Source organism: Silurus aristotelis (assembly GCF_946808225.1).
Source record: "Silurus aristotelis genome assembly, chromosome: 15".
Classification (NCBI taxonomy): Eukaryota; Metazoa; Chordata; class Actinopteri; order Siluriformes; family Siluridae; genus Silurus; species Silurus aristotelis.
Genome location: NC_139588.1, coordinates 22,278,714 through 22,296,331, shown reverse-complemented (window position 1 = coordinate 22,296,331; position 17,618 = coordinate 22,278,714). Strand labels below are relative to the sequence as shown.

The window sequence follows — 17,618 nt, the reverse complement described above, 5'->3', positions numbered from 1 at the left end:
ATGCAGGTTTTTAAGTAAAACATTTTTGTACACTAAAGCTACTATGTAATGTACAAGCAATGGTACAGCCTGGAACAGCTTGGGAGAAGTATGGCTCAATAGTTAAGGTTCTGGGTTACTGATTGGAAGGTGGTGGTTTAAGCCCCAGCATTGCCAAGCTGCCACTATTGGACTCTCTGCTCTATGGGTGCTACAATGAGAAGAAAGAATTACGCTGTGCTGTATATGTGAGAAGTAAACCTGCTGTCTTTCCAGTGCTTCTTTATATTTTTGACAATGATGCCTGTCAATTGGTTGAAGCCATTTTCCTCTTTCAGTGCAAGAGAGTCCTTTTGTTTGGAATCACTGCTTAAGGATATTTCTTCAACACAGGGGTCTTGTCATGCTGGAGCAGGTTTGGGTCTCACATTCAAGCAAAGGGAAAATGTCATGCTACCACATCAAAAGACATCCTACACAATCGTGTGCCTGTGGTAGCAATATAAGGAAATAACGACATATGGGTGGAAAAGTTGGGTGTCTGAATACTTTTGGCATGGATTCTGCGTTAATGAACAGATAATAAGGCTTAAAGGTATTTATTTTTTTTCTTCAAACGATAACATCCCGGTGATAGCCGTTAATGAGAAAGAGGCTTTGGCGCGTGACATTTCGTTCGTTTTTTTTTGTGTCACGAGGCCACACAGGAGCAATGAGTCATCCCAAGAAACTGATGTCATACTGAGAGAAGTGGACAAGAGCAAAAAAGGGAAGAATTGAGCACTGCACTAAAGACATGCAGGAAACCGGAAGAACTAAACGAATTCAAATGCAAAATGGTGATGTAATTGAAGATGCAGTTTACATACAAACACACACACACACACACACACACACACACACACACACACACACACACACACACACACACACACACACACACACACATTTTTTGCCTAATTACATCACATCCTAAGAAACCGGAGAAGATTTATGAGCACTGTTGTAGGCTGGCAAATTTCCAGCCTAAACCCTGAATAGTATCCTGGATTATTACCAACCATTGCATCATTCCCAATACACAAACCATGACCATGAAGAAAAGCAGGAAAGCTGACTGATTCACTCAGCCACTGTAGAAAAGGATGAATAATATTGCTTCTTTTTTGCAATTCGCATTTTTAATAACGTCTAGACACCCGGCTTTAAACCTAAACATGTGCCTTGAAGCTTGGAGACAGTCGGGGACAGAAAATGCAAAAAGCAGAAAAACAATTGCAGATTTTTCTTTATTTGCTGTGAAGCGAATTGCATCTGATGTAAGACAAATGCAAGAGACAATTTAAAAAAAGGAAACTAAAAAAAGACTGATATTTAAAGCAAAAAAGACAGTCTTTTATGGTTTTTGAGATACACATGTGTTACTTTTGTTTCTAGGCAACAAACTCGGTAATTTAACGTTTGGAGATTTCCTTTGAGCAAACAAATCTATAAATGTCCAGACTTTATTTCCATTGAAAAATCCTCCCTTAGTATGAAGAACAAATTTACACTCTCTCAGCAAACATTCAGCTGTAATACTTTGTTGTGCCTCTAGTTGTCTAGTTTTCTTGTTCAAACGCAGTGTTAACGCGTTTGTAGGATTTAGGTGCAGTGACTATATATATAGAGTACAGACCAAAAGTTTGGACACACCTTCTCATTCAAAGAGTTTTCTTTATTTTCATGACTATGAAAATTGTAGAGTCACACTAAAGGCATCAAGGGCTATTTGACCAAGAAGGAGAGTGATGGGGTGCTGCACCAGATGACCTGGCCTCCACAGTCACCGGACCTGAACCCAATCGAGATGGTTTAGGGGTGAGCTGGACCGCAGAGTGAAGGCAAAAGGGCCAACAAGTGCCAAGCATCTCTCGGGGAACTCCTTCAAAACTGTTGGAAGACCATTTCAGGTGACTACCTCTTGAAGCTCATCAAGAGAATGCCAAGAGTTTGCAAAGCAGTAATCAAAGCAAAAGGTGGCGACTTTGAAGAACCTAGAATATGACCTTTTTCAGTTGTTTTACACTTTTTTGTTATGTATATAATTCAATATATAATTCCAACATGTGTTCATTCATAGTTTTGATGCCTTCAGTGTGAATCTACAATTTTCATAGTCATGAAAATAAAGAAAACTCTTTGAAAGAGAAGGTGTGTCCAAACTTTTGGTCTGTACTGTATATATATATATATATATATATATATATATATATATATATATATATATATATATATATATATATATACACACGTTTAATTCAAACAGACATCTGTTTGAATTAAACATTATTGTTTCTTTATTATAGGTGGATCGATGGATGGATGGATGGATGGATGGATGGATGGATGGATGGATGGGTGGGTGGATGGGTGGATGGGATGGATAAATACTTTGTAGACCCCTGAGGGAAATGTGGATGTAATTCATCAGGCATTGATTAAAATAGCACTTGATCCAGCACATGCCATTAATTTGCTTTTAACTTTTAATTTATTTCATGCTTTGAAGACACACTTCTTACTTGTGCATTTAAACCCCCAAGCGGGACAGTTTATACAAGTTTATGTCAGTCACCATATGGCATTAAAGTGTTCCATTTTTGTTTTTTGCATTTAGTGCTATTATAAGCACTGCTTTCTTACCTTCTCAATGAAGCGTCTCCAGTCATGCACCGTGTCCTTGAGCGCCTTCTCCTGTGCTTTATCTACACTGCATAACTGAGTCCATCGCTTTCCCAGTGCACAGACTGAACGAAGAACTGCAGCACTAGACACATACTTCTGCTCGAACTGCCCTAAATGTTCTTTGAGATTGAACAGTTTATCCTGACAAGCCTCCAGGTGCAACACAACATCCTATAATGGAAAAAAAAAAAATGTTAGTACACGACTCAGATAAGTTGTACTAAGAAAGCAAGTCTGGAAAAAAACTTGGTAGAAGAGACCTGGTGAAAATGAAGCTTGTCCTCAGCCTCTTGAAGAGAGCTGGATTTCGCTGTTGTAAAAACAGCCAATTTCCTCTCAACATCGCTCAGCTCATTTATGAGTTCTTCTCGATCTTTGTGAAACGATGTCCAATGAGTCAAACAGCTAGAAAAACACCATTGATACAATATTCAAATCAGAACTACAAGCATGAGCTACAAAAGACCACTACTTGAAATCTTTACTAATGGCAGTGGTGGACAGTAAGGAAGTAAATGTGATTCGTTAATGTACTTAAGTAGCTTTTTGCCGTATCTGTACCAGGTAAAAAAAAACAGAGGTTACCTGCTTAAGGTTTCTTGGTGACATTTAAGCTGCTCCATGAGCTCAGCACTCCTTTTACAAGTGGCCTCATAGCCTTCTCTGAGGTTCTTAACTCCAGAATCAACAAAGTCCTCCAATTTAAAGAGAACGTCATCAATATCCTTAATGGTCTTCTTCATGGTCGGTTCTTGAGTCAAAATCTGTTTAAGTTCCTCAAGGCTTTCAGAAAGGTCTTCCAATTCTAGTTCCTTGTTCGTCTGTTTCAAGACTGCTTCGGCATCTTCGAACCACCGCCAAGTGTACTTCAAGGCACTTTGGTACAATTGTAGCGAGGATAGTGCTGAATGCAAGACCTCCTGTGGGTAAACAGTACACCATTGCAGGTATTAAACATTTGCTAGAAAACGAAATTATGAAATGTATTTTAATAATACACATGCTTGCCTGTCTGGCTGAAAGGGATTCCTGAACTCTGCTCCCCGAGTCTTCAATGTCCCTCAAACAGGTCTCTGTGTCACTGGGAAATTGCTGTTCAATTGTCTTGTATCTTTGCTTTTCATTTTGGCTTAAAATGTCCACTAACTGGAGCCTAGACTTGATTTCTTTCTGAAGTACGACTGTTGACCTGATCTTATCCTGAACAACTCGAGCATCTATTTCTTTAAGAGTAAACAAACAACCGAGATCCTCGCTAACCCTCTTGAGCCACGTCTGGTTTTCTTTTATCTCAGTCTGAAAGCTTTTACCCCCAATACATGACGTATCACAATGCTCACATTCGTCTATGTATTTGGAAATGTTCGATTTCAAGGCTTGAAGCTGGGTCTCCTTTATCGAAACCTGAGTCTTAAGGGTATCATAGTCAAAGTGCCAGTTGACCTCATCTATATGTCCAGTAAGACCTTCAGAATGAGAAATAAGTTCGTCTAGATCTTTGGCCAAGTTGTGTAGTTTGGATATTTTCTCCATGGCGTCGAACTGCTTCTCAGAATTAAGTTCCTCCATCTGCTCCTTGACTGCATTAATACCGCTATCGATTTTTACCATTGTGGCTTTGTAATCATTTAATACATTTAATGTACATTTAAGCTGGTCAACCTTTTGTTTTGTCGATTGATCAAGCCTGCTATAAAGACTTGCTAGCTGGTCAATGACCCCGTGTGCATACGGTTGTCCTGTGCAATGGAAGTCCTGAGTTTTACTCTTCAAGTTTTTCATTGCATGGAAAAGTTTTAAAAGGCCATTCTGGATCTCTTCATAGTCACCCTGCAACCTTTCTCCGTCATCAAGACTTTTACTAGCTGATTGTTTCTCTAAGGCATCGCACCGCTCCTGAAGTTCCTCCAAAGCTTTACGGGTTACTTCGACAAGGGACTCCAGTTCCCTGCGTTCCAGAATCACTTGCTGGATCCTGTCTCGCTTTTCTTTGGTTGACAAAAGGATGGCGTTGTATTGTTGCGGAAGGCCGTTAAGTTTCTCATCCAGGTAGCAGTGGTCCACCTCATTTAAGGTGGGAAGGATTTCCTGCCCCGCCCGCTGGACAATAAGTAACAGGTTTTCATATGCTGAGGTATGATCCAAAATCCGCTGGTATTTGGCTAACCGGTTCTGCAGTTCTACATCGTTCCTGTCAAGGTCTATTATGGGAAAAGTGGCTTCTTCGGCATGTCGCAACCATTCACAGATTTTATCCAAGTCTACTTTAAAGTATTTGCGAATTACAAGGGCTTTCTCTAAATGCTGCAAATGATGCGTGCACCTTTGAAGAGAAGCCTCAAAAGTTGCCTGGAGCTCCTCAAGCCTTTGAAGGGTCTCTGCCTTTTCATCCTCGGTTGTATCCTTGACCAGTTCTCGTCCTTGGGTCCAAAGTGAGGTCATTTCCACTTGGTATGACCTCAGGCTACTACATATGTTCTTGCAGACAGACACCTGCTTGGAGAGCTCATCTGGCAAGAGTGCCACATGCTCATCTGCAAGAATCCTTTGCTCTTGCTGTTTGATCCATCCAGCAGCCCTGTCTAAGGCCTGGAGGAACTGGCTCCGCTCTGTGAACACTTTACTAAGGCTTTTGCGGTGGAGAGCTGCTTTCGAGCTTAGTGATTCTACCTCTGCTTGAACGTCTTGCACCAAGGTCTGCAGCCTCCTTTTCTCATTCAGTCCGAGATGAGAATAAAGGCTGTCAGCCTCAGAGACAAACTGATGAATGAACTGTTGCTTGGCTTCCAGCTCTGCGCAAAAGCTCAGGTGGTCAAATAAAAAGCTCTGAGCAAGGTCTGGAGGGGGGCTGGTTTTCAGCACCTTAGAAAATGATGGCCATTGCACCTCGGCCCACTCTCGAGTTTCACGTAACTGGTCCTCTAAATGATTCAGGTCTTCAAGCGTTTTAGTGGTATCCTGAATCTTCTGTTCAACCTGCATTTCCATTTGGGTCCAGCGTTGCTCCAAGTAACCCACCTGCTCCTTGACAAGTTCCTTGTCCTCGAGACTAAGGCGTGACATAATTGCATTCTTGTTATCTCTTAGGTCTTCTAAAACACATCGCTGCTCCTGAAGATCTAAAGAGAGCTTCTTCAAGGCATCTAAACACCCTGTATTGCTCTCCATATCCCCCCTAAAAATGAATAGAAATAAATCAAGATAGATAGTTTTAAGTTTTAGATGACAAAAAAACAACCAAATCAACAGAACTGGTAAATAAATTCAATCGACGTTAGTTGTTGAGAAGGTCAGATACATGCCTGGACAGATAATCCCATTCCTTGGACAACTGGTCAAACAGCTCTTCTGCCATGCTTAGGCACTCCTGATAATCCCCGCTCCTCTGGAGATCCTCCTCTCTCTGCTCCAACAGCTCTGCAGCCTGCTTTGCGAGCTCTAACCACGATCGGCGCAGACGACCTATTTCCACCAGCTCAGGAGAATCTTGAGATGGCACCAGCTTACAGATGCTCTCTCTCAGGCTGGTAAGATCAGCCTGCCTAGCTTGTATCTCCTGGATAAAGTCCTTCAAGATAAAAAATAGGGGACAAGGGTTTATTTTTTTCTCTTTTGTCAGATCTATAATGAGAATAATGACTTGATAGAATGGTGGGGGTGGATGGGAAGGGAGTTCAGGATATTGGCATTTTCATCTTTCCCCCTGTTGATAGCTCACAATTTAACCAGAAGCGTAATATCCTCTATTTTCACACACAATGACCACACTGACCTGCAGACAGGAATTACAGACACGGACAAATCAATTCACACATCCATAATTACAGCCAGGGACGGAGTCTGGAGGGTGGTCTTTATCAATATATGCGGTATGAAGCTTTCTGCCAAGATGGTAGTCACAAAAGCTATAAGATCCTCCAGAAATAAAGAGGAACCATTACTGACTTGCGTATGGAGCCCCAAGATTGGGATAGAACTCTGGAGGGACTATGGTTTTGGAAGAGGAGTGAGGATGGAGAAGACGTTTTAGATGCTATTGCCCTTATATTGTTATATAGAGGAAAAATTTTAGACTTTTAGGAAGCATTGATGGACATAATAGAGACCGTAGCTCAGGGCTACTGCAGGTTTCACAATGTTAAATTTAAGAAAAAAATGTTTCTAAAAATTTTTCAAAAAATCGCTAAACTTGCACCTCGCCATAGCTGAAAAATAAAGTCTGTTTTATGTCTGTGGGACGATCCGAGAGATTCGCACCAATAGCAGAAAGCTGACTGGCTGTTGCATGTTGGTCTCATTTGTAGTCGTCATACAGCAAATTATATTTGGATTATATTTGGACTACAACACCACAGAAACTAAGCAACAAAAAAACATTGTGGGAGCATTTCATTGAGCATTTCATGGACATCAGAGAATTAAGTCCTGTTTACAATTCTTTAAGGCCCAGAACAACGAAGACTTTTTAAGACCATGCAGAAACCCTGTATAACTATGCATTTCTACTCATACCTGAGCCTGCTCCAGCTGATTCTGAGAGACTTTTGGCTCGAGATCTGCTGGTCTTCTCAGCATATTCTGCAGAAAGTGTTCAGCTTCACGGAGACGAGATTCAAGATCGGACCGCAGGCTCTCGATTTCCCTCCAGCTGTCTGCAAGTTCTTGGGACTCGAGCTTCCTTTCCTCCACCTGGGTTTAAGAACATTTGTGCAAATGCCTTAAGGAGACGTTTACACCTTCGGAAATCACTATGGAGGCTGTTAATATCTCAAGTTGCCATGGTTTCTTTGGAAATGCCTGCCTAGGGTTTGAAATCTACCCATTCAACCACTAGCCTTAAGACTAACCCTGGACTTTATACTTGCTTTGTTCCAGAGGTACATTACCTGGATTTTGACTTGCTGGATATCAGCGGCAGTCTCCCGCACCTTCTCATTGGACAGGTCGCAGGTGGAGCAGATCAGCTGCAGGTACGTACTGGCCTGCTCCTGAAGAGCTCGCTCCTGCTTCAGCTGAAGGTCCATCCCAACAACATAGCATAAATTATACACCATTTTTATGCCTTGATTAGGGAAATAAAATATTAAATGCCTCTGTAAGGTGGGGTACCTGGATCACTACCTCTTCCAGGTAGCGTGGTGTATGTGTAGGTGGCTGCAGTTCCTCCTGTATATTGAACAGCCAGGACTGACACTGCTGCAGTGTGTCTCGCAGGCTGACGTGCCTCTGCAGCTCCCGGTCCAGACTCTGATACACCTGCACAAATTCCCAAAAGTGACCCGTCATCATCGGTGCCCTGGGAGACGCATGGAAGTGAATTTGATCGCAACCATCTGTTTCTTTTGATGTGAATGAGAGGCGGGTTTTTTTACATTGTTTTACCACATTTTGATGGATGTCAGTGGTGTCACATGTTAGCAACGTCACATTTATATGACACGGAAACATGAACGAATCTGAAATGTGGATTTATAATCCGACAAAAATAAACAAAGTACATTATGATATGTAAGATTGTTAAAAAAAACAGTAGTGCTGAAAAGGATATATTTATATTAAATTTTAGATATCAAGTAATTAATTGTTCATTTATTCTTATTAATTATTTTTTATATATACATACTAGGGATGGTAAGATTCAGTGATTCGCATCGGCATGAAAGTTAACGATGTGGTGCTTTGTCACTTTAAAAAGTGTGCATTGGAAACAAGTTGGCGTTTGAACATTTTTGAGTCGGTCAAAAAATTATTGATATATAATTATTAGTAAATGCGCTATAATTTTATTATTTAGAAAGTGATCATTTGTAACCAATATTTGATGTAGATCGATTTCTTGTCTCTAAACTGTTTCTCGAGCGCGTTCTTTTAGCGCCGCTGCTGCTACTTGAATTTGACTTATCGCAAAACTATGGAGACCGAGGCGTGTCCTGAGAGTCGCATAGAATACAGATTAACATGGCAGAGGTAGAGCTGCAACTTCCTGCACACACAACAGGACGTGTCGGTTTTATAAAACATTTTTTCTTTTTGCACTAAAAGGCCGTTCGTGAAAGAGACGTGTTAGAAGTCAGAAGGCACTTAAGTAAATTGATGATTTGCTGTTTGTCTGAACCAAAGAAATAAAAGTGAACTATTTGTACCATATTGAATTGTGTTTGAATAAATGGAAATCGGATCGCACTGCATTGGTAGCTGCATCATATGTATCTTTAATGCAGATACATGCATCAAGATGCAAATCATTTATATATACACACTGTATTGCCAAAAGTATTGGGACACCTGACCTTTCCTGCTATATGTGTTTCTTTTCCAAACAGTTACCACAAATCTGGAGGCACTCAATTGAACAGGACGTCTTTAGATGGCGCTATAATAAAATTTTGCATTCACTTAAACTTAAAAACCCAAACCTGTCCCAGCATAGCGATGCCCCTGTGCACAAAGTGAGCTCCATGAAGATCTGGTTTAAATGCTTTGGAGAGGAAGATCTTGCTGCTATAGAGCTCTGATCTCATCCCTACTGAACACCTTTGGGATGAATGTGAAAGCTGACTGCACCCCAGGTCTCCTCACCTACATCAGTACCTGCCTTTTATAATACACTTGTGACAGATGAACACAAATATCCATAAGGACATTAAAAAATCTAGTGGAACATCTTCCCAGAAGTGTGGAGGGATTTATAAGAGCAAATTGGGACTAAATGCGGAATTAACATGTAAATATTATATTATATAATTAGAAATGATCAATTCCTAAATTATATTTTTGGCTGCCAGGTCCGATCTGACGTGATCTTCTGTTGTTGGATCTCAACCCCCCCCAAAAATGTGGATGCTTAGTGCATCCTGAATTGCTTTTCTACTCAGTATGGTTGTAAAGAGTGATTATTCCAGTTACTACATCCTTCCTGGCTTCTCCAGCTTGGGCCATTCTGCACAGAACTTTTGTTTTTTGTATCATTTTGTGTCGACTCTGGAGCAGATTCTGAAATATTTTAACCATAATCATAAAGATCAGACAATGATGTTTGATGTGTCCATGGGATAATAATAATACATTTAAAAAGTTTAAACAAACAAACAAATAATTGCAATAACTGCATGCATTTGTAGCCCATTTGCAGTAATTGTACATATTATTATTTAATTTTATTATTAAGCGTTTTTCCGAACATTGTGCATAATTGAATTGAATTCGTTTGGCGTTGTGACACCGACCCGGTTCACAGCCAGATTTTATTTTGAGTGATCGTGCAGTAAAACTGTGTAAACAGAGCTGAGAGTGATGAACCAGGTCAAAGCTGGGGTGTTGATGAGTATGAGAGAAAAGCCGGTGCTGATTGACATTGCTGATTGTAAAGCCTCAGTGGGAGGGTAAGCAGTGACAGCAGTGACAGCAGTAATGGTGGTGGCGGTTTGGCACACGCCAAGCATTGGCAGTTTACACAGTCTGTCTCTGAATGGCCAGACTGCAAGGTGGCGGGATTTACGGACCGGCAGACGTGTGGGGGGGAGGCAGAGGCTGGAGGGAGATTACATTAGGTTGGGGGTATTAGCGAGAAAAGAAGGCTGTAGAACGTGTGAGGTATTAATGCAGTGTGTGCTCAGAGGTGGAGCTGCTGGGTGGCAGAGCGTCACGTTAACCTGGCACATTAAATATGCATTCGGTTGGAGGTCTTCGAGGAAATCAGGTGGCCTCTTTTACAGAAATAGGACAGGATTTTGAGGCTTCTGCTGGAGAGCCAGTCAAATTTGAGGCATAGCTTGTGTGTTGTAACGGCTAAAAAAACGAGGATCGCAATGCCATGGTTACAAATGTCATGAGATAAATACAGAAAAACTAATAATTCAGGAGGATAAAAAGAAAGATTCTTTTGTTCATTGGTTTTGTTCAGGGTTTTTTTGGTTTGTTTTTTTATTATCTATTACTTTTACTTTTTTCTAATTCAAGCCTTTACATCTCCGACTCATGCGAGTACATGAAGTTGAAGACATCTTAGTCAGCAGGACTCACTGGAAAAATTTAAAGGAAACGTGATTCTTCAGTCAAGTGTACATCACACATAATATATTCGATAGAGGATACAAGAGGACCCTCTCATCCCGATACTATGTTCCACGATCTAAAAATTACTTATTTTACCTGCTTACTTACACCAAGATACACCATGTTTTTTGTGGATACCAGACTATAAAACTGCTTTTTTTTGATGAAATTCATTCCACATTTAGTCTCTATTTGTTCTTATAAAAACTCTTCTGAGAAGATGTTTCACTAAATTTTTGTTGAGTTTTGTGCTCATTAGGTTGCAAGGATGTTAGGAAAGTCAGGCACTGTTGTAAGTGTGGTGAGAGGAGGCCTGGGGTTCTGGTTATAGTTCTATAGCAGAAGATCTTCCAATGCAACCCATGTATTGAAGATCTTCATGAAGCTGGTTTTAGGGGCATTGTCATGCAGGAACAGATTTGGGTCTCCAAGTTCAAGCAAAGGGAAAATTTCATGCTAATTTTCCGATACAATTGTGCGCCCCCAAATTTCTGCTAAAAAGTTCGAGGAAGAATCACTTATGGGTTTGAAAAGTCAGGATTCCCAATACTTTTGTCCATTTAATCCATGACTGTGTGGAATTATCTCACTCTTTGTGCTACAGGGGTTCTGTATCATGGCTGCCCCTGCAGTCTATTCGCGAAGAAAGGATTTCAATGTGACGAGTATAAAGCACTTTTCTTTCTTTCTTAAAAAATGTTAGTGAGATTATTGTATTCATTTGACAAATCAATATAAAACAGGACACACATTATGTTATCCCATGGCTTTGTTAATGCAAAGAAAATCAATAATTAATGCCAGTGAAAGCCACACTAATTAATGCAATAATTTAAGCTATGACAATTCTAGCAAGCAATATGTTAGACCTCTCAAAGTCAGTGGTGTAGATCAGTGGTCCCCTTTTTTGTGCCACAAACCGGTTTAATGTCAGACAATATTTTTACGGACCGGTTTAATATCGGACAATATTTTTACGGACCGGTTTAATATCGGACAATATTTTTACGGACCGGTTTAATATCGGACAATATTTTTACGGACCGGTCTTTAAGGTGTGGCGCATAAATGCAACAAAATAAAATGATACGGTCGGCATACAAACTGGTATTTTTAAATATAATAATAAATGTGAATCCACTGTGTTGTTTTTTGTTCATTTTGCTCGTTTGGGGGTTTGAATTTAGCGGTAATGTATCATGTGTTAGCGGCCGGAGCCCCTTTAAGAAGGTAGCGGATGGAGGTAAGTCATGTGACCGAGGCATCATGACAAGCATCAAGAGTGAGTCATAGACAGATGTCGTGGAGAGAAACCGGTCATTTTCCAAAATAAAACATCATTCAGAATCAGCACCAGTGCTGCGCACCGGCACCGGTCCGCGGCCCAGGGGTTGGGGACCACTGGTGTAGTGGGTGCTGGGGTAAAACTCAGTCTCAGAGGTGTGAACCACAGAAAACTTAAACTACAAAAAACTTAAGACTCTTGAGCAGGTGCGTAACCGAACTCTGAATACCAGAAACTTTCCCTTTTGCCAATATTGACATAAGAATACCATCAAATCTGAGCATGTGATTAAGGAAATCTCGGGATTTGAGGGAATTGTGTGTAAGAGGACGAAGTGATGCCACCACACGGTGTATAAGTGAGATCTGGTGGCGTGTTGGCTCGGTGCCGGCCCGCTGGCACGGACACTCACGCGCTGTGCCGTGCTGCAGATGGCCGAGTAGCTGTCTCGTGCTCCCTGCAGGTGGCTCTGGATCTGCTGGCGAAGGCGAGCCTGGAGGCGCTCAGTGCAGCCAGACGTCAACTCGTCTCCTCTCTCCTTCAGGCCTGCCAGACGCTCCTCAAAGCCTGCAATCTCCTCCATTATGGCCTGGGAGTTACCAGTAAACATTCAAACACACACACACACACACGCACACACACACACACACACACGCACACACACACACACACACACACACACACACACACACACACACACACACACACACACACACACACACGTATTCAAGCAGTGTTTCAGAAGACAAGGAAAATGCCTGAATAGCACCCTGGCCTTGACTGCATAGCATTAATTGTTAATAATTATATAAAATATTATTATAACTGATCACCTTGTGTCTGGCCAGCTGTTGCGTAGCTGCCTCCAGCCCGCCGCCTGGCGTGGGGTCAGGGGCCACCATCCGGCTGGACATCTGCAGCAGCCACCGTTCCACTTCCTGAAGTTCGGTGTGATACACTTCCTGTTTCTTTACATGAGCCTCCAGTTTCTGCACCCGAGCCTGAAGAAACAGTGGCAGGGAAATAACAAAAAAATATATAATAATAAATTAAATACAACAAAATAAAATGATATAAAACCAGAGCTCGATATTATTATTAATGTTTAAAATATTGCATTTATTGTTACTTTCACTATGTTGCCATAGCAACTTATAAAAGTATATAATGCTGTAAAAAACTGTTTGCCCCTTTTTCTGATTTTCTAAATTTTTTTTTTGCCATAGTTGTCACAATTAAATGATTACGTGATGTAAAATGATTTCATTTGTTTAAGGGAAAGGAAATCTGTCCAAACCCGCTTTGGCCCTATGTGACCCAGCCACACCAAGCTGCCCTTCTGGACCCCTGAGCAAGGCCCCTAACCCCAAAAGCTGCTCAGTTGTATAAATGAGATAAATGTAAATTGATCTGGATATGGGTGTCTGCCAAATGCTTATGTAGATTGACGTTAGCAGTCATACACGGCTTATACACCATAAACCCTGCAGTTCGGTGAAATGTAGCTCCTGTTATATATGTGTGAGCATGCCTCACCCTAGCGACGTTACACAGCTCCTGATAGTCGTTCTGCAGCCTGTCCATGTTTTCCATGATGGAGGGAGAGTGGAGGAGAGAAAGCAGGTTTTTCCCTTTCTCCACCATGGCACTCAGGGCAGAGTCCCGGGACAGCAGGGACTGCTCCAACACCTGAACACGAGGCGCATTAATAACACACCCTGCTAGATTTAATTATAACAAACCATACACACGTTCATAATGAATTATTCATAATTATAATCATTCATGTACAACACGTGTACATTAAAACCACCATATGTTTGCTGCGTGCTTCTTTTTTAACACTCCATTCTACATTTAGTCCACATTTGCTCTTATGATAAACCCCACTCTTCTGGGAAGTTCCACTAGATGTTTCTGGAGTGCAATCAGGGTTCACATTCATCCCAAACGTGTTTAAGAGTTCTATAGCTGGAGATTTTTCACTCCAACCCATGGAAAGCATATCTTTATGGAGCTGGCTTTGTGCACAGGGTTTCCTAGTTCCTAGTCCAAGTTTTCATGCGAAAACCTCCAATAATATCTGATTATCTAGAATTGTCGTCCTTCAAAATCGTGCTAAAATTTGATGAAGAACCGGTGAAAAATGTGGGTGTCCTAATACTTTTGAATATATATATATGTGTGTGTGTGTGTGTGTGTGTGTGTGTGTGTGTATGTGTGTGTATATGTGTGTATATGTTTGTGTGTGTATATGTATGTATATATATGACCTATGAATGCATTCATAACATGTTATAAAGCATTCATAAGGCAGTATATACACTATTGTATTTACTGTATTTACTGCCTTATGAATGCTTTATAACATGTTATAAATGCATTCAGAGGTCATATATATACATATATATATATATATATATATATATATATATATATATATATATATATATATATATATATATATATGTGTGTGTGTGTTTGAATGCATTCATAAGGCAGTAAATACACTATTGTATTTATTAATGTAAAGGATATACAGTCTAAAGCGAACAATTCAGAAACATGTAAAGCTTTTTCAATCAAGAATGCTAATGACTTATTATAACGCATTACATGAGACCAATGCGATCATTCTGATGTTCCTCTTTGTACAGTGTTACATTTTTCTTTATAAAATAAATAGAAAAGACAGATCATCATGGATTACCTTATTAGCCGAAAAACCTAGTTGTAACTACTGTATGAAGCATTACAACATGTTATGAACCTATCCAGTAGTCATTATAAATTTTTTTAGTACCTTGTACTTTGCCAGCTGCGCTTTTCTCTGGAAGAGTTCAGCTTTGGGTTCTGCAGATGAGCTGAGCTGAGCTCGAGTCTCTCTCAGCCACTGCAGCTGGCTCTTATAACGCTCCTGGAACTCTTTATAGAGCATGATGCTCTTCTCCGTAGCGCCGTGCTCCGACCGCAAGCCCAGGCTGAGTTCTTCCAGCTGAACCCGGCTCTCCTGGACCTCCTTCTCCAGCTTACACGCTCCGCTCTCGTCCAGGAGGGAGACGGCCTGCTCCGCTTTTTCACGGAGGCTCTTAAACAGGGCATGTCCTTCATCCATGTCACGCTGCAGAGACTGTAAGGAGTCGCAAATCATTACATTTTAATAAAACATGAATATGCTAAGATCTCGAATCTGATTGGTCGGACCGTGTGAATTCATTTACAAACAGTAGCGCGGCTGCAAATCACAGCGTTGTATCGAAGCGGTTTTCTGTTTCTATAGCAACAGCTCAAAGATGTTTATAACAGGGGTGTTTCCGACTAAGGATTTACAAAGTAGAGTAAGAATTGTTAAAGTCTCGTGATGATAGGCATTATTTTTTTTGTGGTGTCGTCGTAGTTGTCGTCCTGAAACCCTCCCCCTCCCACCACACACACACACACACACACACACACACACACACACACACACACACACGATCTATACAAATTCAGTCGACTACAGGCCGAACTTGACTTGGAAAATTCTTAGTCGGAGACACCCCTAATAAAGTGTTATAAATGTCAGGATCTCCCAGGCATGCGGCGAGCACTTCCGGGTCGGCGGCCATCTTGTCTTTTTTCCTGCGCCTCCCAGTATTTAAGGACACCGAAGACTTCAGCGGCAGATTATCTCACTGGCTTCCTATAGTCCCTGAGATTATTCTTGCCACCCTGCCTGCTCTGGATTCTGTTCCTGTTCCTGATCCAGATCCTGACCCCTGTTCTGTCCTGCCTCTGGTTTTGAACTTTGGACTGGTTTTTGTGTTTCTGCTCCACCCTTCATGGTTCTGTTTGCCGGCTCTCTAAATCTTGGGCAGTTTTAGGTTTTGGTTTTGTCTCTCCCTGCATCGCCCTGTTTGCCTGTATTTTGACCCTGGACTGTTTTTGGACTTTGTTTTTGCCTTGCCCCTTTCCTCAGTTACCTTTTGTTTTTTTATTGTTTTCTCTGTACCCCTGTGTGCATCCTGCATTTGGCTCCTCCCACCCAGTCCTCTCTCACTCAGTCACACCCGCATTTCTGACAATAAATCAATGTGCACTGTTTTCTACGCTTATCATGTTTGCAGTAGATTATATTTGGTCAGGGGTGGGCAGTATTTATGATACACGTATTTTAAAATATAAAATGTCATTTTTATTTGAGAGGGTTGATGAAAATGGCTTCATATTTCCTATTATAATACTTTAGCGTTTTGTAATTAAAATACTATAAATTACTTTGTAAGAAGTGCTACCTGATGACATCATAGAAATGTGGCCTCTGATTGGTGCTTACTCTGTATTTTGCCCAGACTTGTTGAGATCAGAACAGAAAATTGATCCTTATTAAAGAAGGTGGTGAAGGTAAGAATCGTGCAGGCTGCCAGCTTTCAAATAGGCGTCCGATGATTCATGAATAAATATTTGATTGGCGAATATTGTACCCTAATTCATGTAGCTGTTTAGAAGAATCGTGATTTTGCATCCCATTGCATGAACGCATAAAATATTATTATATTAAAGATAAACAATCAAATGATTTATTATCTAAAAACTAGTTGCAATGAACGCAGGTGTCATCAGATGTTTTCTAATGAATGACTCGTTTAAATGATGTAAAGCAGCCCTTCGTTACCAAACACCAAATAACTAAAATAGAATGATTCATTCGTAAACTGTTGGTTACTTTGAAACTAAGCTTTGTCTGGGAGATTACAGGGATATTTATGTGAATATTCGATCTGTTACCCGGTTGCATGTGTCAGATTTATTGCGTGACTCGGCTGTTGCTGTTGAAGCTGTTGCTATCAAACATCGTTTACCTAATCAACTGAGTCGGTTTAAAAATGGTGTTCTTTTTATCCATTTATTGTTGCATTCACTGTCTAACGTCTACTAAACAAGTCCGTTCCTGATCTCTAAAAGCACAGACCACCAACAAAAACCCATAAATCACTAAACAAATAAACAGAGAACGGCTTTATTGATTCCAGTCTGTGCTGAAATCTTCTCTACACAGGCTGAGTGACGAGTGCTCTTTCCTGAAGTGGACTTTCCTCAAGGGCTCTTTGAAGTGTGTGTGTGTGTGTGTGTGTGTGTGTGTGTGTGTGTGTGAGTAAGAGAGAGAGAAAAAGAAAGCGAGCTGTGAGGATTCAGCATGAGATATGAGAGGAAGACCCAATTACCAACCCTTAAACAGGGCCACCACAGCAGGGCTTCCCCCACTTTTACCCCCTGTCCAACACATCCTAACCCAACCCTCTGCCCCCTACCCCTTTACCCCCCGCCTCCCGCTTTATCAGCCTGAAGTGTACGTCTACTCTGGAGGCGTATCGATGAGATATGAATCTGGTGTCTCAACAAAGACCTGAGTATAATGGGCCCCTGGTGCTAGCGCTGGGATTTAGAGCTGCCGCTGCTAAGACACGAGAGGCCGTCTAATGACGAGCAAAAAAGCGACAGATCGAGCAGAGACAGAGAATGAAAGAGAAAGAAAGAGAGATGCAGCATAAAGGAGGAACCGGAGATGATTGACGTACAAAAAGGATGCCCT

At 41.1% G+C, this 17,618-nt stretch overlaps 1 protein-coding gene across 1 annotated transcript in view; it reads right to left on the bottom strand.

The window, feature by feature from the left end:
* Positions 1-17,618, bottom strand: part of syne1a (spectrin repeat containing, nuclear envelope 1a) — a 216,644-nt gene that overhangs the window by 64,984 nt on the left and 134,042 nt on the right. The window contains exons 69-80 of the mRNA XM_083562574.1: positions 14,850-15,176; positions 13,583-13,735; positions 12,880-13,047; positions 12,459-12,635; positions 7,816-7,962; positions 7,593-7,718; positions 7,219-7,395; positions 6,009-6,274; positions 3,715-5,881; positions 3,292-3,626; positions 2,967-3,111; positions 2,665-2,877 (exon numbers count right to left, since the gene is read on the bottom strand). Of these exons, the coding sequence (XP_083418700.1) occupies positions 2,665-2,877; positions 2,967-3,111; positions 3,292-3,626; positions 3,715-5,881; positions 6,009-6,274; positions 7,219-7,395; positions 7,593-7,718; positions 7,816-7,962; positions 12,459-12,635; positions 12,880-13,047; positions 13,583-13,735; positions 14,850-15,176 (4,401 nt within the window). The remainder of the gene's footprint in view (positions 1-2,664; positions 2,878-2,966; positions 3,112-3,291; positions 3,627-3,714; positions 5,882-6,008; positions 6,275-7,218; positions 7,396-7,592; positions 7,719-7,815; positions 7,963-12,458; positions 12,636-12,879; positions 13,048-13,582; positions 13,736-14,849; positions 15,177-17,618) is intronic.